Source organism: Colias croceus, chromosome 27 (assembly GCF_905220415.1).
Source record: "Colias croceus chromosome 27, ilColCroc2.1".
In the NCBI taxonomy this organism is placed as follows: Eukaryota; Metazoa; Arthropoda; class Insecta; order Lepidoptera; family Pieridae; genus Colias; species Colias croceus.
In genome coordinates this window covers 2796858-2821105 of record NC_059563.1, presented here as the reverse complement: position 1 = coordinate 2821105, position 24248 = coordinate 2796858, and the positions used below count along the sequence as shown (strand labels likewise).

Sequence of the window (24248 nt, the reverse complement as noted above, 5' to 3'; positions counted from 1 at the left end):
CACCTTAGTGGTCTTAATACTGTAGATACAAGCCAATGCTCAAAGGCAACATTCTATTACATATTTTCATATTGTGTTAAAATTACCTCCGTATATATTTATTAATTTATGTATTACAGATTATCCTGCACGCGGCTCGGCCAATGGGCGATCGGCTACGTGACGGTCGACGGTGAGATATTGCAGACGATACCGCAGAACAAGAGTCTGGTGCAAGCGCTGTTGGACGGCTATAGAGAGGGGTTGTGAGTGTTGTTGTTTATTTATTTGTTGTAAGAATATTATAATGCACTTGTTTATAAAGAAAATTTGAAGTGTAAAATGCAATTGCCTGACACCTCAACACTTGATTTCTGCTTTACAAGGTGAGGTTTAGCATCGGCATGTTCCAATAAACACCCGATGATAGGGAAATCTATGATTGAGTTATTTTCGATTTGACTGTTTATTCTTGTAAAATATTTCCCTATAAAAACGATTTATATTTTAACACCGCAATCCATACTTATTTTGAAAATTTAAAAAGATGTGTTTATTATTCAAACTTATACATCCTTGTTGCTTTTAGTTCCAAAATGCAATGAAAGTGCTAGTCATTACACAAATAGCAGATTCAACAAGATGACTGCGACATATCTATTATTAAAAAAAATCCTAAATATGTATTTTCAGCTACCTATACCCGGACGGTCGTGACGCTAATCCCGATTTGAGCAGCGCGATAATTTCGCCCGCGGAAGATCACATCACAGTGACGCAAGAGCAGTACGAGCTGTACTGCGAGATGGGTATGTTGTTTGTGTTGTTAGTATAAGTGTGGTTGTTGTTAGTATTAGTGTTGTTGTTGTTAGAGATATGTAGTTTTTTTTCAAGTTTGAATTGAATTGAATTGAATTGAATATTAGTGTTGTTGTTGTTAGAGATAGTGTTGTTTATACATAAGTTGAATATTTTAAGTAGGAGGAGTGAGGACGCGTGTTTGATATATTGCCTCGTAATTGAATGTATTATTTTAATAAATTTGATATTATAGTCAACTGTTTTTGAAAGTTTATTAGAATTTTTAGGTAATGTTTTTTTTTTTTTTTTGTATTTAATAGAAATTCGATTGTTGAGATTCCTACGGCCTACGTGTATTCTAAAAGTTAGATATTGTTAATTAAATAAATGCTAATGATGATACATGTTTACTGCAGTTCCTATTTTTGTTATAATACCTATTTTTCGTCCTACTTTTTGATATTGTTCCATATCAAAGCAAGAACTTTAGCTATGGGATCCTTAAGGAACATGCAAATGTATATTTTCTTAAAAAAAAATGTTTTAAAAATTTGTTTTTCCCATTTCAGGCAGCACATTCCAACTGTGCAAGATATGTGCGGAAAACGACAAGGACATTCGCATTGAGCCGTGCGGACACTTGTTGTGCACCCCCTGCCTTACCGCTTGGCAGATTGTGAGTTATTTTTTGTGATTTTTTGTAATTTTTTGTGATTTTTTGTGGTCTATAAATGTTATATTATGTGATTCATCTAAGTATTGAATTGTTGTAAAACGTTGGGGCAAATGTCATTTCAAAAATAGGTGTAATTAGGATTAGGATACCTAGCATTTTATTTATGAAAGGAAAAATTAATTATTATTTTTTTTTAAAGAAATTTGACAAAAGGTCACTGCCTCCTTCCTTATTGAATCGCACAGGATTGTATAATCTTTTATTAAATATTTTTTTGTACTTTCAATAAAAAAAAAAAAAAAAATTGTATCTTTATCATAGTTTTAACATAAAAATCGCATATTTTCAGGATTCTGAAGGCCAAGGCTGTCCCTTCTGCCGGGCTGAAATCAAGGGCACAGAACAGGTGGTCGTAGATGCTTTTGTACCGCCTCGTCCGCCGAACACCACTTCTGATGTTAAGTGAGTATAATAAATAAAAAGTAATAAAAAATACAAAAAAAAAATCTGATATCCGAGATATATTCTATGTTAAACAAATTAGAATGAAAAAAGAGCGTGCGTACCGACCACACGTGTCAGAAGTGAAGGTACTTGGCAAGGTTCAAAGATACCAAAATCGTCGCATTTCTCCATGACGTGACGGTATTGCCATGACGCGACCTTCAAATTTTATTTTTTAAATGATATAAATTTTAAATGAACGTGATAAATCGATCACGAGGTGGGATTTGAACCCGCTTCTTTCGCTTTGCCGGTGCGATAATTGCTCATTTATAAAGCATTTGAATGCTATTAGCCAGCGGCTTCGCCCGCGTTTTCAAAGATAAGTCCGCATGGTTCCCGTTCCCGTGGGATTTCCGGGATAAAACCTATCCTATGTGTTAATCTATATCTATATCCTATGCTATATGTGTGCTTAATTTCATTGTAATCTGTTCAGTAGTATTTGCGTGAAAAAATAACAAACACACACATACACATCCTCATAAACTTTCGCATTTCTAATATTATTATATTTAGTAGGATTGTTTACCTTCTTTACTGCCTTAACAAATGTATAGTCACCTATTGTTGTTTGAGCTATTTATTTAAATAATAGGCATGACGAAAGATTTTGAAATCCTCTTCCATAATGTGTGTATACGTTTACTATACAAGAAAAACCCTATATTTCGGTAATATACTTAAATTTAACGAAGATAAAAGCCATTTTTCAAAAAATATTTATCAACTGTGCCAAAACAGCTCGGAGGTGTCATGGCGTAAGCGTGACGTCACTCTTTAGTAAATACGTAATTATTTGTATGCATTGCGAAGAAAATTAAAGAAATATTTATTTAATATGTGTTATAGAAACGAATTTCAAAGTTTATAAGTGAAGTACAGTATTGCAGTGTGAATCCACATTAAAATAATGCTCAAAAATGTGTTAGTAATTATTTTAAGCAAGAAAATAATAAGAAATGATTGTATAAAGTTGGCGCGGAGAACCCCGAAACCACGTATTCGTGAATTCGCAATTATATTTCTGTTCTGAGTCGATAAAGCATACGTGAAACAATAGAAAATAAATAAAAATGCGTATTCTCAACATATTCATAACAACAAAATACATCTGACGTGAGTTGTTTACTTAAGCGTGACGTCACGCGTGTTTTAGTCAAAATGGCCAACTGCAGATTTTCAATGTTTTATTTTATTGATAATCTAATTAATCTTAGTGTTTTTAAGATTTTTAAGTCACTATATTGAATTTATTTATTATACATTTTCCCTTAAAAACACTAATACGATCATTTATGGATACTGTCGTTTGCCTATTATCATTTCTAAAATAATTAATAACATGTTTTCCAGAATGGCGAACACAAAAACAGCAGTGAGGCCGGTGTCTTCGAACTCGTCGGGATCGAGTGGATCGTCTGGATCGTCGGCGTGCAATGGATCTAGTTAGTATTTATTTTTATATTTAATCTATACTAATATTATAAATGCGAAAGTAACTCTGTCTGTCTGTCTGTTACTCAATCACGACTTAACTACTGAACCAATTTGCATGAAATTTGGTATAGAGATATTTTGATACCCAAGAAAGGACATAGGCTACTTTTTACCCCTGGAAATGGGATAGGTTTTACCCCGGAAATCCCACGGGAACGGGAACTATGCGGGTTTTTCTTTGACTGCGCGAACGAAGCTGTGGGTGGAAAGCTAGTTACTTATAAACCATTATAATAATATTATATACTGTTATTAAGTTGAGTTGTTGTTTTTACTAGTGTTATTTTATTAAAAATTGGTTTTGTATGTTTGTAAAAAGAAGACTTCTTATATAATCTACATAAAATATAGACGAACAACTATAATCTATATAAAATTAAAAATTAAAAACCTCAGTCGATTTTGGAAACGTTAGTTAAAAATTAATGATTACGATATGAAATTAATTTTTTAAACTATAATTTTTATTTTTACTTTGTTCTTACGGAAAATAGCACAGAGTCTAATTAAATTTAAACTAGATAGCTAATTTGAACGTGTTTATAAAAATGTTATTCTTTCCGTTTTATATTTATTATAATATGAATAAATTTCAGATTCTGAAGTGACAATAGCGAGCAACGCAAACGGATGGTCGACCAGGAATACAACGTTCAACGGGCTGACTGACGACATTGATGATGCTGAGGTAATATATTATATACTAGAGGTCCGCCCCGGCTTCTCCCGTGGTACATATTTCGCAATAAAAGGTAGCCTATGTCCTTTCTCGGGTATCAAAATATCTCCATACCAAATTTCATGCAAATTGGTTCAGTAGTTTAGGCGTGATTGAGTAACAGACAGACAGACAGACTTACTTTCGCATTTATAATATTAGTATGGATTTGTATTCATATGTTTTTTTTTAATAATTTAAAAAAGTGATAAGTATGGGATACGATGCCGGGTGAATGGGGAAGTTAAATAATGTATTTTGGGGGATATTCTGCCTGGGGTATAAGTTAATAATGTGTAAGTAAATTTATAATGGGATGATAGAAAAGTCGCAAATAAACCTTTATTTGAAGTGAAACTTCTTTATCGGGGTTCGTAAAAAATTTAGTGTACCATTTTTTCGTTACGCGTGACATTTTTCCGATACGCGCCATCTTTTTCTTATCCCTACTTTCGTATTCCTGTTAAGTTGCATATAGTAAATTATTCTTTGAAAAATTAGGTCATAAAGAAATGTCACTTCTTACGTGTGTACACTAGTACACGCACACATTTTTTTATCTATATATATACTCGGTATACAGTAAAGAAATAACTAAGAACTATAGGGGCAACAACGAATGTATGTGAAATGAATCAAATTTAAATAAAACACAATGATTTTATTGTATAATCTCACTTTAACGGTTTTAAAGTGTGATTTAAAGTCTACTTTTCAATACTTTTCAAATAATTATGTATGTTACATAGGTACATTTTTGCATGTATTTTTCCTGTTCCGTAAACTATGTATTACCTTTTCTAGCATGATTGAATGTTTTGTTGCCTGTCTGTTTGTTTATTTTTCGATTATTTATTTATTTATTAATAAACAATTTTGTTTTGCAGAAGCGTGAAAGGAAATCGCCGCATGCTTAGATTTGCACGTGTTTACGTTTTGGATATCGATTGCATTTTGTGTTGCGTTGTACATTGCGTGGTGGGAATGGCTAGATTTTTTGATATTATAATATTGTTTATATGCAGCGAGCAATGTATTGCAAATCTATACAAATATTGTAAAGCTGAGTTTGTATGTTTGAACGCGCTAATCACAGGAACTACTGGTCCAATTTGAAAAATTATTTCGGTGTTTATCGGCATTTATCGAGGAAGGTTATAGACTATATTATATCATCACCCTAAGACTGAAGAGTAATGTATTGTGAATTTTTAATATAAAACGAGCTTTAAGTAAATATTTGTTTGATGATTTTTGATGAAAGTTTTTACTGCAAAATTTTATATTAATTGTGTCTGATAAAGGTGTTTTCAAATTTAATGTTTAGTTTTATTCAAATGCTTTATAAATGAGATTTTTGTGAGAAAAAATCGATCACGACGCGGAATTCGAACATATCCTAAATTTTATATAATATACAAAAAAATATTTTTTTTAATTTATAGTAATGAATTTGACTAATTCCCTTGTATGTATTGATAAAATAAATAAATTATCTAAAAGTGTTTTAAAATAAATAGATCTAGCCATTCTTTACACGCAATAATACTATACATTCCATCCGTTTGTCCTGTTGTTTGATTTGTTTGTTTGTTTGTTTTTCGTTTTATTCTATATGTAATAAGTTTGTGTCCGCCTTGTTTTTTTATTATAATTACTTATTTCATATTTCATACCCATGACGCATTATATTCGACTCACGTTTTTACTATACATGTATTTAGAACTTATTGTGTTATTTTTTAAATTCAATATTGATAAATATAAATAAAATTGAACAAAAGGATTTTTTTAAATTACTATTTATTGATAAAAATCAATAAAAATTATGACATTTCATTATTTATCATATTACTATAGATTGTTGCTTATAGTTTTTTAGTATTAAATACTTTAAGAGAAACTAATTCGTTAAAATAATTTTCATAAATCAAGTTTTTTTTTCCAGTGACTTTTCTATAGTTTTACACAAGTAATTATTATTCTAAATATACTCAAGATTAGTATAATTTGAACAAATCAAACAACATAACAACATTTAGTTTAATTAAATTAACTATACGAATATATTGTATAATTTATTGATTGCATTTATCAGTTAAAATAATGACAGGGACTCGACACATCCATTCGCTTTTTATGGAATGTTGCATGTAATATATCGTACGTTCATTTTTGAAATATTTAATTGAAAATTTTCTAGTGAAGGATATTTTTTATTTGATTTTTGCGAAACTAAACTGAAGGAGATTCAAATAAATTGTATTTTTATTACAGTTCTTACTTAAAAATTTCGGTTTTAAAATGTCTAATTTATAATTTTGATTTTGCATTAAACTATTTGAAATTTCAATACTTAATATATGCTTGAGTTTTTGGTGTTACCTTCCATTTAAATAATAATTTAAGCATGTGAACGTCTGATATAGGAATGTTTGTTCTGCATGTGATGTCGTTATGTTCGCTTTATTAACCAGGTATTTATAAAAGCGAAATATTATAATAATATTAATATGAAAAGTAAAAGGTCTGTTGAAATAATAACAACATACCTTCTTTGTATTAAAATCGATCAAGAGTACAAAGAAATACTGTGTGAAAACAATGCTTTCAGAGGATTCAAAGACTAAACTAGACTGACTGAGATAATATTTTGTAGTGAAACTTGTATAGGCGCGTTGAGAGTTCAATTTCAAGGTCGCGTAATGGCATGGAGTAAGGCGACGATTTTAGTCTTGCCAAAGAAATTTCAATTCTTACACCTTCTTTTTTTTTTGTTATTGATCAAAAAATTTTACATTCAGAATGATAATACTATACAAATCCCAATAGTTTTCATAATAAAATTATATTATATTTCGCTTTTATAGATACCGAGTTTTGGATTCTATCGTATTGCGAATGGATATGGCTAGCCCCTTCGAAATTGTTGTGTACATACCTGTGTCGATTTATTTTTACGTTAATCATTATATTTTTATTTGAATGCATTTTGAGTTGTATTAGCTTAGTCGTTGCGTATGCATTTGATGCGTGAATTTTTATAAAATTTACTTGTATTTTTTTGATAAATTTTTATCGGTAAAGTAAAAGTATTAAATCGGTAAGATTGAAGAATATTCGGAAATATATTGCGCAGCTGTTTTAATTTATTTTAAATTGAATAAACGTACTTAAATGGATTATGTAGTTTTTTTCAGTTTATTGTATATTTTGTAGACGCTAAGTGACTTTATTATTTTCAATGCAGTTTTGAATATTGTGTAAATCTAGTTTAAATGATAGGTTAGAATGTTTTTATTTTATGCAAAAGTAAAGGAATTTTAATGCAATATCCTGACGAAACGACAAAGATATTATGAAGTTATGAACTATAGTATTTTTAACCGACTTCAAAAAAAGGAGGAGGTTATCAATTCGGCCGGTATGATTTTTTTTTATGTATGTACACCGATTACTTGTTTATTTTTTGTTCGATGCGGGATGGTGTCGAATTGGTCCCATAAAATTTTTATTCGGATAGGCCCAGTAGTTTTTATTTTATGAGCATTTTTGTCTGTATTTGTGAATGTTGCAAGTGCAAGTTTGAAGTCGGTTGTTTTTAACGCAGTTATCGCTTGTTTTATATATAAAACATTAATTCTTGGATAATTTAAATCAAATATTTTCGTCAAATACTCTTTTCGATCAATATGTATACAAAAGATTATTTTACTTCTCATCATTAATATAGTTGACATAAATCCTAGATTTTTCTAGGTTCACAAAAATTCTCAAAGTAATTATTGTTTGTACGTAATATTATGAACTCATTTCGTTAATATGTTTGTCTCTTTCACTCACATACAATTTGACATAGATAGAAAGGGACAAAACATTTGTCAGTACCTTCCTTTTCTGAGGAAAAAATGGCGTAATTATTTATCCCAGTGTGGGTATTATTAAGTTTTCTAGACGTAAGTTTAAGTTACTCGTATTATTATTATTTTTTATATGATTTTTTTTTCGATTATTTATTATTTAAGTGTATTTGAATGTTGACAATATACGCTTGGGTGATATGTGGCTTTTGTTTTTGTTTCCTTTGCTATTTTTATTTGTATTTTTTATTATTCAACGATATTTTATATTATTTTGCGTTTCGTATAGTTTCACAAGTGTGATGTGTTGATTGGAACTGATTTGAATGATTTTTATCCCCTTGAAAACGTAACAAACAGAATTTTATATTCTTAAATTAAACAATAGATTTATTTTAAATTATCCATATGATTTTACTTCTATTCTGAGTCATTATTTTTTTTTATATAAAACACATTAACGATGAATATTGCGTTGATACAATATATAGGCGCTTTGCTTAATATTTAATTTGTCTGTCTGTTACAACTGACTAATTATTTCACTACTATTGTATCAAATTCCAATAGTTTAAACACAATGAAAATTAATTAAAGAACACATATTAAAGTAATACAATTATACTACTTACTGATTATGTAAGCACTAATATGAACATACACTTAGTAACTAGCAATTAATCGTAAAAGATGCAACAATCACTCTAACGTAAAATACATCGATTTATTTCATTTGAAAATTCAATGCAATAACGATAAAACTAAATAAGTAATCACATATTAAGCTGTGACGACACTATGTCCAAATTTATGTAGTATTCGTATATTTCTTTCATTCATAAGTGCAATACAAATTAAACCACACATTTTACAACCAAATCATAATCAACCCTATTCCCACTAGGATTGGGCTGAATTTAACGCAGCAACATCAACAATAGACGCACTTCGACCCGGAGTTAGATCAGCCGGAGCTTCCCCAAGACATTCACCTAGAGCCACTCGTAAAGCGCCAGCTCCTGCTGAAAATGCATATGGAGAGTTAAGAGCTCCGCCTCTACCGCCACGAAAGAGTCTTTCCCCGGCTGAAACTATTGTAGCGGCCTCTAGCGTGCAGGATATAGCAGCAGCTAGCTCTATAAGTAAGTGACTCTACTATAGACTCTACCAGACCGTAAAAGAGTGTCTCACCCTTTGAAACTATTGTAGCGGCCTCTTGCGTGCAGGATATAGCCGCTGCTAGCTCTATAAGTAAGTGATAATGTTATCTAGCTCTATATGTAAGTGATAATGTTGTTCTACAACTCTATGACAATTAGTGCTGCCTCTAGCGTGCAGGATAGAGCCGCTGATAGCTCTGTATGTGACTCTACTATAGACTACCAGACCGTAAAAGAGTGTCTCTCACCTGCTGAAACTATTGTAGCGGCGTCTAGCGTGCAGGATATAGCAGCCGCTAGCTCTATAAGTAAGTAATAATGTGGCTCTACAACTTTATCATAGGTTGTGCCTCTAGCGTGCAGTATATAGCATGAGCTGATAGCTCTATAAGTAAGTGACTCTAGTATAGACTATCAGGTAAGAGAGTCGTTCTATAGCCACTCGTAAAGCGCCAGCTCCTGCTGAAAATGCATATGGAGAGTTAAGAGCCCCGCCTCTACCGCCACGAAAGAGTCTATCACCTGCTGAAACTATTGTAGCGGCCTCTAGCGTGCAGGATATAGCAGCAGCTAGCTCTATAAGTAAGTAAAAAATATGGCTTTACCATTGAGATATACATATGGAGACGACACCGCCTACATCACTTATGTTCCGCTCACCATAAGCTATATGGCTTAACTGCACTCAGTCGCTTGCTCGCTCATTGGCGCGAACGTCACGCTCATTTTTTATTTGTACCTAATACTTACCGATGAAAAGTTATTCCTTTGCACTTTTCCGTATTATTTGTATTATTTGTGCAATATCGTAACACACACGATACACATAATTGATGCGTTTCACTTTAATAAATTTTTAAACCTTAGTTAGAGCAAAAAATGCGCCCCGCGTCGCCCCGCGCCGCCATCAGATTTTGTTCGTGGTGTCTCCTCCATACGTAGTAATATTATCTCAATGGGCTTTACAGCTATGTCAAAAGTCCGTTGAGAATGTGTATGGAGAGTTAACAACCCGGCCTTTACAGCCTCGTAGAAGTTATTCTCCAGAGCTGTAAGTATCTGTACTATAAAACTGACGCAAATCGAACGAATTGTTATTTTTGGAACACATAAAGCGCATCAGCTGAGATATATGGAAAGCCGATAGTTCTAAGTAAGTGATAGATCAAGATAAATGTCTCTAGAAACGAAGCTAGAAACATTCAAATGTTTGTAATATTTTTAACTATCGATATCCTCGATGAGCATGATTACAACAACCGTGTAAATTACTTATGTTTATTGTCATTATTGAGCACTAGATCTTTTCCCATTACTCCCATAATTCTTTAAAAATCTAATAACTATTAACAATACATTAATATAACGAATTATCAGTTCCAGACCCCAGAAGGCGTTCTTCCTTAGAACCAGAGCCTGATTTGCGACACAAACTTACATCCGTCATCACAGGATCTACAGAAACTATTACAGGCATCATTGATACGAGACATGAAGTGGTAATAACATTTATTTGTTTAATAAGTTTATTTTCAGTTATAATCCTTATCACGTAAATTTATGATGCATAATAATTTGCTTAAATTGTATTGAACACTAATACTTGTATTCAGTAAATAATATTATGATGAATAAAATGAATATTCGCAATACATATTATTAATATACTCACTTCACAAACATATTTTTTTTTCTCCATATATAGAAATATCGTTCGTTTCCCATTGATGATAAACCTAAGATGTCGCTTCAATTATGTATTAGAAAATGTGTTAATTAGCCAATTAACATCAAAAATCTTGTCAATAATACCGCCAATTTACCAAAAACATTTTTTAACAGATACCCCCAGACCCGAGAGCGTTCGAAAAACCTCGACGTGCTTGCACGCCCCAATCGAACAGTCGACCGCTACCAGCACCTCCAATAGAACAAACAGACAGACAAACATACATACACGATAGACTCGACAATCGGTTGGACAATAGGGATAGATCGGAACGGTCCAACTCTGAGAATAGAGTGCTGGAACGGCACCCGGAGTTTAGACCGCCGGAACGACCGGATAAACCGGGTAAGTTGTATATAATTAATAATTATCAGGATAAACGTACGCACATAATAAAAACAGAACACATACACACACAAACACAAATCCAGACCTAAGGATAATGGACAGTATTTTTCCCCTCATTAAATAAAAATAAATACACACATACACTTAAGCAAATACACATGCACGCACATACACACGCACGTACGCACATACACCTACGTAAGTACTTATTTCTTATGTTTTTTTTTTATAATTTATGCATTGTTTTACAGATAGCTTGATTCACGATATTGATTGAAAATTACTGAGCGTGATTGTACATTAATGGCGTTTTAAAATGTTTTGTCTGCTTGTATTGCTTGTCTTAATTTATTCATGGCTCAGGACTGATAAATAATGAATAAAAATATTATTATATTTCAAATAGCCGCTAAGAATACATAATATAATGTAGTCGAATTAAATCATTTTATGTAATTAGCGCAGCATAAAAAAATGCGACATTGTATCATTAAGTTTATCAATTACATAAGTACCCTTTCTGATAAGTATAAAAGACACAAAGGTGAACAGAAAGAGCAAAACGCAAAATTAATACAGATCTAATTTTATTACTTCTATATTCCTTAAGTTTTTAAATTTAATTTTTCCAGACCGAATACAAGTAAGTTTCGACCGGGACCGTGAAACTAGAGCACCTCCAAGACAACGCTCATTACCGACCACAACAAGTATCGACCATCAACCTACAAAGTCGACAACTATGCCCAAGTTCCCCTCGGAGGATGTTAAGGATCCCCCCTATGAAAATGTGGGCAATGAGAAGGAAGGTTTGTGCATTTTTTTTTAATCTTGAAAAAATCGTTTTCTACAATATGTAAATGGGGTTGGTTTGAATTTTTTTTTATAATGATGTTCACTTGTAAACATATTAACTGTAGATTTTTTCCATTTGCCTAATTTAATTAGTGAGAATTGGATTGATCCACCTTTTTTAAGTTCAAATGTTTAAGTAAACTTCCAAACAGTTTGTTTGATTGTAATTTTTGGAACGAAGATCCTTATCGCGCGTTGTGAAAGGGGGCTAGACGGAAAAAATTCTTACAAAAAGTTGTCATGACACTTTTTGCTAGAGTTGTGCGGCGTGCGCGTGGTTCTCTGTCTGTCTCTCTCTAACTTAACACTTCGTTCCATCCGGATGTCCCTTGAGTCTTGACATCGCTCAAGTTTTTTTATTGGAATTTAACCTTACCCCTTTAAAATAATTCATTCTAGACTATTACATTAAATTCATTATAATCTCCCTAATATTCTATTTTTATTTTACAGCAAAAAGAATCAACCCTCTAACCCACGATAAACACGGAAGAAAATACAATGACAACGTTTCCTACGAGAACATAAATCTCGACTACATTGCTCGTCTAGTCGACGAAGGTTATCCCAAAGATATAGTCGTCAGAGCGCTGGGCATTACGCGAAATGACCTTGAAATGGCGTGCGATATATTGCACGAATTTGGCACTAAAACGAATAAATGTTAATTTTCTAGTGAAAATACGAACATTGACTGGACTAAGTCTTACATGACAAGTGAAAAAATGGATTCAAAGCTTGTCCATGTGAATTTTAATGTCAATATTGGATGGACGTGCAAAGATTTTGGAAGTGAATTTTAATGTGCCATCACTTTTGGTACAGGTTATACGATGCCATTGTTATCGGCACGGGTTATGTCAAGGGTTATACGAATATGCCATTATTGTTGGCACGGATTATATCAATGTTGCCACAATTGTTTGGCACAAATTATTGAATGTGCCGTTATCCTAGGTGCAGATAATTTTCAATGTGCCATTATTATCAGCACGAATTATTTAAATATGTCATAATTATTGACACGGATTATACGACTATACTGATTGTGACTAAAAAGCATTATTAGTGCTTCTGTTTTTTTGTTTGTTGTCAATTTTAATGACCATTTGTATATAAAATGCTGTAAAATAACCAATGTTTATAAATAATCTGCTGTTTAATAAGTTTAATCTTAGTTTAATCTGCTATTTAATGATTCTTATAGTACTGGCAGTTTTTTTTTACATATGAAATGGGTTTTTAAACATTGGTTATTGTTTCTATAAAGCGGGTCTATCTTCTCATACATAAAAATGGATGAAAACTTTAAATTTTTTGATATGTGACTTTGAAAATCAATTTAAAAACTTATGAATAAAAACGGTACCTTTTAATATAAATTCGTCTAGAATTCCTTGTTAAATGTATTTAGTGAATTTGAAGAAATATTTGTATATGTAGAAAATTAAAAAACGATCATTTTCAATTGTTGAATATTGTATAGTTTGGATTTTAATACGATTGTAAAACTTATTTTTAATAAATGAATCTTTTTGGAATTATTGTAGTATTAAAAAAAATTGTGAGTTTATTGCGTTTTAAAAAGTTCAAATACTGAATAAGTATAAAAATACCTGAGATACTATTGGTACAATGATTAAAAAATACAACAAGGTTCTAGGTTCGATTCCTTGTGAATAATAAAGTTGAATTGTAAAGGAATTCGGACATTTAACTGATTTTAACAAAATATGAGAAATTTACTATTATGAGATTTCAATTGTTATATTGTTTGTTTGTATTTTTATTATTTTATACTTTAAAATCAATATCGATAATGGATTTGTATTATTTTTGATTAAACTTTCGATTTTTTAATGCTTTTTGTTGTAGATATGACCTGGATTTTTACAGAAAAATATTTTTGTTTTTTTTTTATAAAAAAGTTGTTTATGTCATACGGACCTTTTACGGTAAAAAAATATAAATGAAGTACAAATATGTATACATTTTCAACTTTATAACACTGAATACCTGAATACATGAAGCTACAATGTTGAAATATAAGATAATATTAGATATTAGGAAATAAACTGATCTATTTTGAAATTAACTCGTTGAAATCTTATAAAAAATAAGTTAGAAATATCGGTGTGTAAAATAAGTTAAAATTAACTAAGTTAATAATTGTAAAATAAATTAATAATACATGTTTTTGAAATACATAATATTATCATAACGCTACTGCATTTTCATAATAATTCAGATTATTTCCTTTATCTAATAAGGATATTATTATCATGTCCGATACTTCAAATCTAATAAGGACGTAATGAACATCTATGATCATATAAATTTATAAAGCATTTGAATGCCATAAAACCAAAAAATATAAATTCCATCTATGATCATAATTATTGTAATGTTGATTTCTGTGACGAAAATTTTGTTTATTTTGTAAATAAAGAACACTATTTCAATTGTATCGAAAATTATTACTACAATGGCAATACAATCACATAAAAAAACTTTTTATGATACGAACTGTCAAAATGACATTTCACGCATATAATTATATCATAAATTGTGAAAGCTGATTTTCAATATTCAATTAATGAAAACATCTTCGAACAAGACGAAGGCAATTTAAAATTGCCTAGCCAATGAGGCTCAAACAAATATGAACCCTATATCTTAAGTATTACAGTATAAATTAGCTAAGTTATATTTATTTCGCTTCCATTTAATTTAGATTTTCCATTCTCAGTATTGTATCTATACAATAATAGTATAAGTAAATATATTTTCATATGATAGCTATCTATACTTCACATAGATTATATTTTTCATAATTATAATATTTGTAATAAATTTTGACACTTTGACTTATGATACTGCAATATGATTAGATTAATTGTCTATGGGCTTGCTGGAATGGATTCTATTCAAAGACTACAGAATATATTTCAATTTATTTATTGAAACTTCTTTATCGGCGTTGGAAAAAAATTTAGTGTAACATTTTTTCGTTACGCGTGACATTTTTCCGTTACGCGCCATCTTTTCCTTATCCCTACCACGCGTGATTCGACGTATTTCCGTAAATTTGTATAAAGTAAATTATTTTTTTGAAAAATAAGGTCATAAAGAAGTCTCACTTCTTTCGTGTGTACACTTATACACGCACACATTTATATTATTATTTTTAATAATACAACTCGATAATCATCGCTATTTTAAATATATAGGTCTACCAGAATCTGATGGCATATTTATATTTCAAAAATAAAAGATTTTCATGTGGCAACTTATTTGACAACTATCAAATTGGTTGTCAAATTATTTGTGTTGATGATTAATTTTTAGGATTTTGTCTTCAAAATCTTCGAAATATCGATAAAACCACTGCGATCACAAGCAATAGGTGTTGTTTACAATGTCTATATAAAAACATTCGATGAAGAAGGATCAAACACATCACAATTTTCAATTTTAAAGCGCGTGAAAGATTTTAGTGCTAAATTGGACTTACCCGTTGTGATACTTTAAATTAAAAATATTATAAGTAGGTACTTAACTATACTATTGTTTGTTGATTAAAATATAATTTTATGGAAACTTATTACAGGCGTTTACAATACGGCTATTTGTCAAGTCCAAGCAGTCCAAGTCAATTTTATAATGTGTTAGTACGAAAAACGAAAATAAACATGATTTTACATATTTTATTTTTGTTTTATTTTATAAAACATCGTATCATATTATCATATAGGTATTTTATAAACAGTTTTCTAGTTTTGATCTGGATTATCATTAAATCCATATTTTACAAAAATAGGTATGTATAAATAAATAATATATTGTATTACCTATATAAAAATAATATGTATATGTAATAAGTGCCTATATAATATTTCGTGGATATCTCATTATTAAGTACAGTATTATCCACTTATGTAATGTGAATAATGATATTGAGGTCTAAATAAAAAGTAAGCAGTATCAAGATCGTTCAGTCCATTTTCCCTAGGGTTGCACACTCAAAATTTTGATTTCCCTATTTGCCATCAGATTCTGGTTTACCTATACCATCTAGTATGCTAGGATTCTATATTTTTTAATAAAAATATGTGTATTATCATAAGGTCTTTCGGTTATATTATAATATCATCTTGTTGAAATAGTAATACGCTTTATCCGATTTAGGTACAATTATAAAAAATATTTTTTTTATATTTCATAATAAAACTTGTATTGTTTAATACTTAGTAAATTTTAGATCAATATTGACAATACAATTTTACTGTGCATGTAAAATACCATCAGATTTGGAGTGAATCTTAAGAAATACAATTTGTAAATACAATCTCATGTTATTATACACGACCAGTAAAAATAACTTCGAATCTATTCCAGTAATCCAAGATCCATGTAAATATTTTTTATAATTCTCTCGAAGATATTCGCAATTTTTTACTCGACAATTTATTTTAATAAGAGCTTAAACATGAATGATCTTATAAAAATTCTAAATAAGTCTATCGAGGTGCAATTTTTGGTGTAAGGACTGAATTTTGCCAAACGTTATTAAAAATATCAGATTTGCTAAAAGGCAAAAGTACTTTTTTAAATATTTAATTTGATACAAGAATCTTTTTTACACAACTCATTCTTTTCCATAAATATTATCGACTTAACCTAAAATTCTGCATAAAAATCATGGTATAAAAAGCATTATGAATGACAATATAGATAATTATCATACTATTTACGGACTCTATGAATTAAAACTATGGTACCTACGTAAAAAAACAATTTTAAATTAAAAAAAAATCGAAATGTCATCGGCGTTTTGACAGTGCGCACTAGTCTAGGCCACAGATAAAAAATGTTTTCTATAAAACATTTACTTAAAGGGTTATTTATATCTGGTAATATTCGGATATTCTAAACTAGCAAATGTAATTGTTATTCTTATTGTAATTAAAATAGCGTAGTTATTACCCACTGACTTAGGTATTGAAGTGACATATCCACCATAACTAGTCAAAATAAACTGCATATTTTCTTTAAAATGTAACAAAATTAGTAGCTGTCAGGTACCATTAAGTTACTCTGTTATTACCTACGTACCTTCTAAAGGCCTATTTTCATTTATTCCATCTATGAAAGGCCTAATTTTCATTTTAAAGTCAAGACAGCTTAAACTAATATATTGAGTAACTTATTTCGGTAACCTGTCGCAATTAGGCTGTGTATACACTTATGAATATAAAATTATCTTGGTAAATATAAACTGTTTCATTGAGTGTATAGATGCCTTTAAATTAATGTATTTTTAATTTAATAGACGCATGATAAGAAATTTGCACGTATTGTATTAAATGACTACATTAATAAATGCCTTTTTAGATATTTTATTTTTTATTTTTTCTAGCAACCAAACTATTATGACTTGGTAATTAATAAATTATTATTATTCGATCGAAACTTTTGTCTTTTATTTTTGAACCTTCACAATGATAATATTAGGAAAATGTTGTACAAAATTTATTTTTGTGTTCGGCTCTCATTTTTAGGTTAATAGTTAATACTGTGAGGGCTTGTAATAAAGATCGGAAGACATTCAAAATCAAAACAAAATTACTTTTGATTACCACTTGTAAACTTCCTTATTCAATTTATTTCATTAATGATACGAATAAACTAAGTAACTTTTTTCCAGTTTTGAAGTGAAACTTCTTTAAGCGCGTTGCGAGTAAAATTTCAAGATTGCGTCATGGCAATACCGTCATGTCATTGACTAAGGTGACGATTTTGGTAGGTATCTTTAAATCCTGCCAAAGAAGTTTTGCTTCTGAAATACGCAGCACGCTCTTTTTTTCAATTTCAATTAATTGAATATTTTGCAAAAATACAATCACGAATTTTCATTACAGTCATAATTCTTAGAATAAATTAAATTCTTGAATCATTCAAGTTAATATCAAAATAATCACAAAGCCTGCTCAATCGATTTCTATTCGTTTCGTCATGGCTATTTTTATTACCTTGTGTGTTGTATATTTCTACGTAAGTATAGAAATTAATTAATTAATTTTATTATATAGGTGGTATTCGATCTGCTTGCAATAACGCATTTTTTATTAAATTCATTCTTAGTATTTTTATCTACTATATAAAAATAAGTCGGGTTTTCCTTCCTGACGCTATAGGTAACTCCAGAATGCACGAACCGATTTCCACGGTTTTGCATTCGTTGGAAAGGTCTCGGGCTCCGTGAGGTTTATAGCAAAGAAAAGGTGTCTCTGGTGGCGAAACGGAGTTCGCCCGGTTTGCTAGTCGGAAAATAAAAAAATATCGAGTTTACGCATAGTTTACGACGATTTATCTACAAGAAACAAACTAACACTAATCAAAATAGATATTGCTCGACATTTTTGGAATCATCGTTAATTTAAATTAATTACTAAGTATAGGTACATAATTACATATTAAATAATAAATACCTAGTACGCATTAATAAATAATCGATCTTCTTTTCCTATTTTATTTGAAAAATAATATGTATTTATTTCAGTATCAACCAATAGTCTGTCAATTTCCCGAACACATAGATTTACAGAAAATATCAGAAATTACGGTCAGAAACGAGAAATACAACGTTCTAAAACCAACCATTCATATAGTCAGAGATCATTTCAAGGATTTCATTCAAAAACGATCTAACATGAACTTTCCCACCAAAAGAGTCTTTATGGACAAAAATGGCTTCCGACATTACTGGCAAGGTATTGAATACGCTCCAAATTTAAGAAAAAATGTTCAAAATGACATAGTTATTAAAAGTTCAGTTAAATCTGAAAGCACAGATAAAAAAGTCAATGCTACAGAAGTCAAAAGAATTGGTCCGAAGCGCAAACAGCCAAATCGTAAGAAAAAAGCATTTGAAAGAGTATTTATAGCCAATATAACGCCAAAACCTTTAAGAGAAGGAAGAGGAACTTTTGTGAAAACTACGTTTTTCTGTCCATTCTTCGGAACGATGACTATGATGGCCAATGTTGATTTAGATGTCGAATAACGCACGAAATTGATTGTGTCTAAAGTAATTGTACATATTATCACCAATGTTTTTAATTTTTAATAGTAATTTAACACTACTGTAAAGAAATAGTAGGGTTTAACTGCCTTCTGTTATAAATACTTACTATTAAAGACGATTTAAGTAATGTACAAGTAGTTACAAATTTCATAGACAAACATGAATAAAAAATTCAATTTATGCTAAATGTAACACCCAATTTAATTAAAACAAGTTTTATAATTGATTTTCCATATGCCTGTTTACCAATTAATTACTTTTCATACGAACGAAAATTCCGAACACGATAATTCAAATCCAGAATGAATGCAAAGTAATGTTTATACAGTTTTACTGTTTACGCTTCTCTTCCGATACTCCGTTTAAAAATCTTCTATTGAACCGTCTAGTCATATAAGGATCGTCATCAAAATCATGCACTTTATATGAACCGAAGGTGTCCAAAAAGCTGTTTACAGCTGTTTTTATAGCTCTTCTGTAGCTGGTGACAGGCATTCTTCGGCGTAACGTCACTACGGGTTCAAAAGGTATCAACATGCCTGCTGCAGTCGCTATTAAAGGCATTAATGGAGCAGGGAAATAATACGAAATAATCTCCATCACTCCATTAACTATACATGTACCAATATTCTTCAGAACCATCAGAACTTTTGGTTCCGTTAGAAGTTTTCCGATTGGTGCAGTCAGAATATGAAAAATCTGATAAGTTATCTTCAATGTAGGTTTAACGGGCTGTAGATTTTGCTCAAGCCTTTTATCTTTGGAAATCTCTATTTCCTCAGAGAGGTAAGAGAATTTTGGTAGGTTTATTGTGTCTGATTTTTGCGATACTTCATATTGATCGTTTATTTCTGGTTGTTGTGGCTGCAATTTAAAATTAAATTAAGATTAATGAGGCTGATGTAATCGAAAAAACAAACATAAATTTATTCGTCGTCCCGGAAAAGAATTAGCATATTATAATCAAGCAATAAATTGTCCTGTGAAGTCCGAAAAGCTTTAGTAAATTGCTGTTTTTTTTTTTGTCCTGATAATTACATCAAAGAGTACCTATCTATAGATGTTTACCTACGTGATTTTATCATACTACCTACCTCACAGATCACAGAAACTAAAGGGATATATGGTTAGGGGGCGGGGCCGGTGTCGCAGCAATATGTACAAAAAGAGAACAAACTGCAACGGTGCTGTATACGTACGTCACTTACAATCTAGTGTGCGAACGAATAGTCGCTCTCATATTTTTGTGTGATGACACGCACACAACGCGAAGTATTGTTTTGATTTTGTTTACTGCAGTTGTGTGCGTAATTTTTTTATGAGACACGGTTTCGTACTCAGCGCAAGTGATTGGCATCTCTCTAGATCTCTATGACCTACCTAGTACCAACCTAATCTTATTGAATGAAACCATATTACCTAAGTAGTAGGAGTAAAGATGTATTAGAATTTGGAAATTAGATATGTAGAGTCTTGCGATGTACTTTTGTGTTATTCATAAAATTACTTTCGTTAATTAGATAAAACGATCCGTCTAAAAATACGTAGTGCATATATATATCTTCTCTATTAGGTATACATTCTAAAGGGAATGCTGCAACATTTTTTACCATATAAAATAGATTTTGTATTTGCTAACTCCAGCTTTATTTACCCTTTCCGTCATGTTACTAATGAATTATTTCCTATTAAAATAAGCAATACACTTACAGCAGCCATAAAAAGAAAAGGATAAAGTGACAGTACTACCAATGTCAATACAAAACCCATTTCAGAGACTGTTGTAGTCACATTTTTTAGTTTACAACCGGAGTTCGATCGAGATATAAAGTTTGAATGTACGTTTAACGAGATTTTTACAATGCCATACTGTTTTGATGACTATTGCTATGTGATGAAATTTAAATAAAACAATTTAATGTGTATTGATGTAATCTTGCAATGTTAAAGGTAATTTTGTATTGTCATCACATTTTGTCAATGTATAATTAATAATAATACTACTTACTAATAGTGGATAGTAGGTAGTAAAAATAGTTAGAAATAGTATCTATAAGTAGTAATTTAAAAGACATTAATATTTAATAGGTATACCTATCTGTCGATCTCAGAAAAAATAATGCTGTTATCTTATAAATTCAAAATAATGTAAGTAGGTACGAAACGATGAACGTGTAGTAAACTTACTACTTTTTTAAGTAAATAAGTTGCACAAAATATGCACATAATATACCTATGTATTAGTATGTACGTCAATGAGCTAGCATTAAAAATAATATTACCTATGCATAAGTTTAAAAATATGTTCATAAACGCAAAGCACGCTCGTATTGAAATTATTAAAAAATAATATCTATGTAATGAAAATAGCTAGTTCACACTTTATCATTAGGTGCAATAGCCAAGAGTCGTTAAAATGTTACAAAGTATTTCTGTAATTATCATGTAAGTATCTACATTAAAATAATTCCTCAGTTAATTTGGGACTTCTGCAATATTAGTATTACCTACTAGCTGTGCTCCGCGGTTTTACCCGCAGTGCTCCGCTCCTGTTGGTCTTAGCGAGATGATATTATAATATAGCCTATAGCCTTCCTCGATAAATGGGCTATCTAACACCGAAATAATTTTTCAAATCGGACCAGTAGTTCCCGAGATTAGAGCGTTAAAACAAACAAACAATCTCTTACGCTTTATAATATTAGTATAGATTAATTAATTATGTAAGGTTATATTCCTCTAGTGAAATGTTGGATTCAGAACACATTTTGGTAACTCGATTCAGGATTAAACTTATTATTTTGGGTTGTGAATGTTTAAGTGCCTATGTCCCTGTTAAATGTTATAATAAGGATCCACACCACCTTCGCCCGCGGTACTTATGTAAATAGTCTATATCACTCAGGCATCACGTACATAAGTAATATCCAACTGTGAAATAATTTGAAATCGTCCTAGTTCCTGAAATTAGCGTACCTATTCAAACAAACAAATTATAGTCTTCAGTTTTATAATATATATTATAAATATAAGTCTTATACTTATTAGTTTATTGCTAAGTTTTCTTCTTCTACTTAAAATCCTTCTAAATACTTCGAGTACCTATTTTGTTATTTTTTGCAGTTCTCTCGAATGGATTCATCGTGATACAAACAGTGGAACACGAATAGTCTTCAAGCGGACATCAGAATAATAGACAATCCAATTCTCTTCCTATAACTTAATCCTTCCTTATTATGGAATAATATTGAACACAAAATGTATAATTTTAATCTTTATTAAATTACGTATAATAACCGCTAATTGTGACTACAATAATATTTTGATAACATTACAGCTTCAAAAGTTACCATCCGACTCAATTGCTCTAAGTTAATTGGTTTAAATATAATTGCTTTAAAATTGCGAAATTCAATTAGGAGGAAGTTTGCGGAGTTATTCAACATCGGATCATAAAAGTGGACGGCTATGAAAATTATTTGTGCGATTATTTTAATCGTGGGTTTTATGAGCGTGGTGGCGCAGGTAAATATTATGTTTTGGCATTTGAAGAGTCATTTTTATTTAGTTTATTCATTATCTACGTAGATCAGCTTGCAGGAAACTAGTTTTTTTATGAAAAAAAAAAAATAACAAACTTTACTACAGTGTTAAAAAAACGAAATCATAACATTTCCTAGGTATATTCTTAATTCCAAATACTAGGTATATTCTTCACCATAAAGAATAGGTATGGTAATTGGTAAGTAACAGCGATCTCTCCTAGGCATAATATTCAGTATAAAAAGAAGCAAAAAAATATGCCTTCACTCGCGTAATAAATAAGTATAGGATGCTCTATCTTCCCTATCAGATATATTTCAGTGAAAGGGCAAAAAACGTACATCAAATCAATATAACTTCCTGTATAATAAACACAAAATGGAGGTTCTGAACGGTAGGTACCTATAAAGAGCAGAATTTCACACCTGTAGCGCCGATCGATTCTCTTTATGTCTATTGTGTCCTTTTGATGCGTTTCCGCGTAGATACATTATGATGTTGATATCGATTTATCTAAGTAATAGGATATTTTATGGAGAACCTTTTTGTTATAAATAAGAATAAGACACTTTTCTCTTCTTTTAATTATTGCCTTTCTAAATAGAAGTAGAGTAAACTGCTTATAATGTTAAAGTCATATCATTAAGTTTCGTGAAAATCAGTCATTGGAAATTTCAACTGAAATATCTTATGTATGTTCTCGGGACTCTATTCTTGTGTTTTATTATTTTAATTGTAAGTTTATTGGTAGCGTTTAAATTATAGGTAATGTGAATTAAATATTAATATTATTATATATTATTAGTATTGGCATTATGCCAATAGAGCAACATTTTTCTCTTAAACTTTATTCTAACCTAAAAAAAGTAGTTTGAGCTTTCAATCATGAAATAATCCTATACAAAATTAATTTAAACTGTTAGGCGACATACAAACAGAATTTTTAATTTAATTTATTTACATATTTATTGTTCGGTGTCAACTATAATAATTATTACTATATAAATAATATATTTCAGGTGCCATACGACTATATACCGATCGGCAGAAGTGCGAGGAGGGACGCACCACGGCCGCACCCGTCTGACATCAACCTTATTTACGAAAGACTTTTCCCTTCCCGACGCAAATATATCACTTGAACTAGCTTTAGTCAACGGTTTTGCTCAGCTAAAAGATACTTAATTAAAAGCTAATATGTGATTTTGTATGAATTTTCACACAATTTAATAATTTAACATGGTATTGTATACATCTTTCATGGTAATACTTCTTTATCGGGGTTGGAAAAAAATTTAGTGTAACGTTTTTTCGTTACGCGTGACATTTTTCCGTTACGCGCCATCTTTTTCTTATCCCTACCACGCGTGATTCGACGTATTTCTGTAAAGTTGGATATAGTAAATTATTTTTTGAAAAATAAGGTCATAAAGAAGTTTCACTTCTTACGTAAGTACACGCACACATTTTATTTTATAATAAGGTAGC

The 24248-nt window shown here is 30.6% G+C and overlaps 3 protein-coding genes and 1 long non-coding RNA gene across 7 annotated transcripts in view; 3 read left to right on the top strand and 1 right to left on the bottom strand.

The window, feature by feature from the left end:
• LOC123703854 (E3 ubiquitin-protein ligase CBL) overlaps nt 1-13681 on the top strand; it is a 99005-nt gene extending 85324 nt beyond the window's left edge. The window contains exons 4-15 of one of the 3 annotated variants that reach the window (XM_045652024.1): nt 120-245; nt 673-788; nt 1350-1456; nt 1806-1918; nt 3317-3408; nt 4057-4148; nt 8943-9066; nt 9667-9780; nt 10576-10697; nt 11041-11272; nt 11908-12084; nt 12584-13681. In XM_045652024.1, coding sequence (XP_045507980.1) covers nt 120-245; nt 673-788; nt 1350-1456; nt 1806-1918; nt 3317-3408; nt 4057-4148; nt 8943-9066; nt 9667-9780; nt 10576-10697; nt 11041-11272; nt 11908-12084; nt 12584-12798 — 1630 coding nt within the window. In that variant the 3' untranslated portion in view covers nt 12799-13681. Of the gene's footprint in view, nt 1-119; nt 246-672; nt 789-1349; nt 1457-1805; nt 1919-3316; nt 3409-4056; nt 4149-5065; nt 5323-8942; nt 9181-9666; nt 9781-10575; nt 10698-11040; nt 11273-11907; nt 12085-12583 lie in introns of those variants that run through there. The other 2 variants (XM_045652023.1, XM_045652025.1) reach the window with 2 other exon arrangements.
• Nucleotides 13682-17905: 4224 nt separating this feature from the next.
• On the top strand, nt 17906-19217 carry LOC123703672. Its single transcript, XM_045651749.1, has 3 exons — nt 17906-17932; nt 18223-18273; nt 18693-19217. The coding sequence occupies exons 1-3, from the start codon at nt 17906-17908 to the stop codon at nt 19194-19196; spliced, it is 582 nt and encodes a 193-aa protein (XP_045507705.1). The 3' UTR covers nt 19197-19217.
• Nucleotides 19218-19530: 313 nt separating this feature from the next.
• LOC123703772 lies at nt 19531-21023 on the bottom strand. 2 transcript variants are annotated; one of them, XM_045651920.1, is made up of 2 exons: nt 20967-21023; nt 19531-20081 (listed from the first exon to the last, which is right to left on the bottom strand). In XM_045651920.1, the coding sequence occupies exons 1-2, from the start codon at nt 20985-20987 to the stop codon at nt 19548-19550; spliced, it is 555 nt and encodes a 184-aa protein (XP_045507876.1). In that variant the 5' UTR covers nt 20988-21023; the 3' UTR covers nt 19531-19547. The 2 variants fall into 2 exon arrangements, with proteins under 2 accessions (XP_045507876.1, XP_045507875.1); XM_045651919.1 differs by having other exon boundaries at nt 20928-20987.
• Nucleotides 19951-23907, top strand: LOC123703773. The gene is made up of 5 exons (XR_006753038.1): nt 19951-20003; nt 20930-21167; nt 22341-22477; nt 22555-22742; nt 23780-23907. It is a non-coding gene; the product is annotated as an uncharacterized LOC123703773 (long non-coding RNA).
• The last annotated feature ends 341 nt before the right edge of the window (nt 23908-24248 follow it).

Excerpts from the sequence above, each read along its gene's own strand:
- LOC123703672 (XM_045651749.1), top strand. The coding sequence starts at position 17,906 with ATGTCATTGACTAAGGTGACGATTTTG. Across the intron at positions 17,933-18,222 it reads TGACTAAGGTGACGATTTTG|GTGGTATTCGATCTGCTTGC; the intron begins GTAGGTATCTTT and ends TTTATTATATAG. Across the intron at positions 18,274-18,692 it reads TTTTATTAAATTCATTCTTA|TATCAACCAATAGTCTGTCA; the intron begins GTATTTTTATCT and ends TATTTATTTCAG.
- LOC123703772 (XM_045651919.1), bottom strand. The coding sequence starts at position 20,987 with ATGGGTTTTGTATTGACATTGGTAGTACTGTCACTTTATCCTTTTCTT. Across the intron at positions 20,082-20,927 it reads CTTTTCTTTTTATGGCTGCT|CCACAACAACCAGAAATAAA; the intron begins GTAAGTGTATTG and ends TTTAAATTGCAG.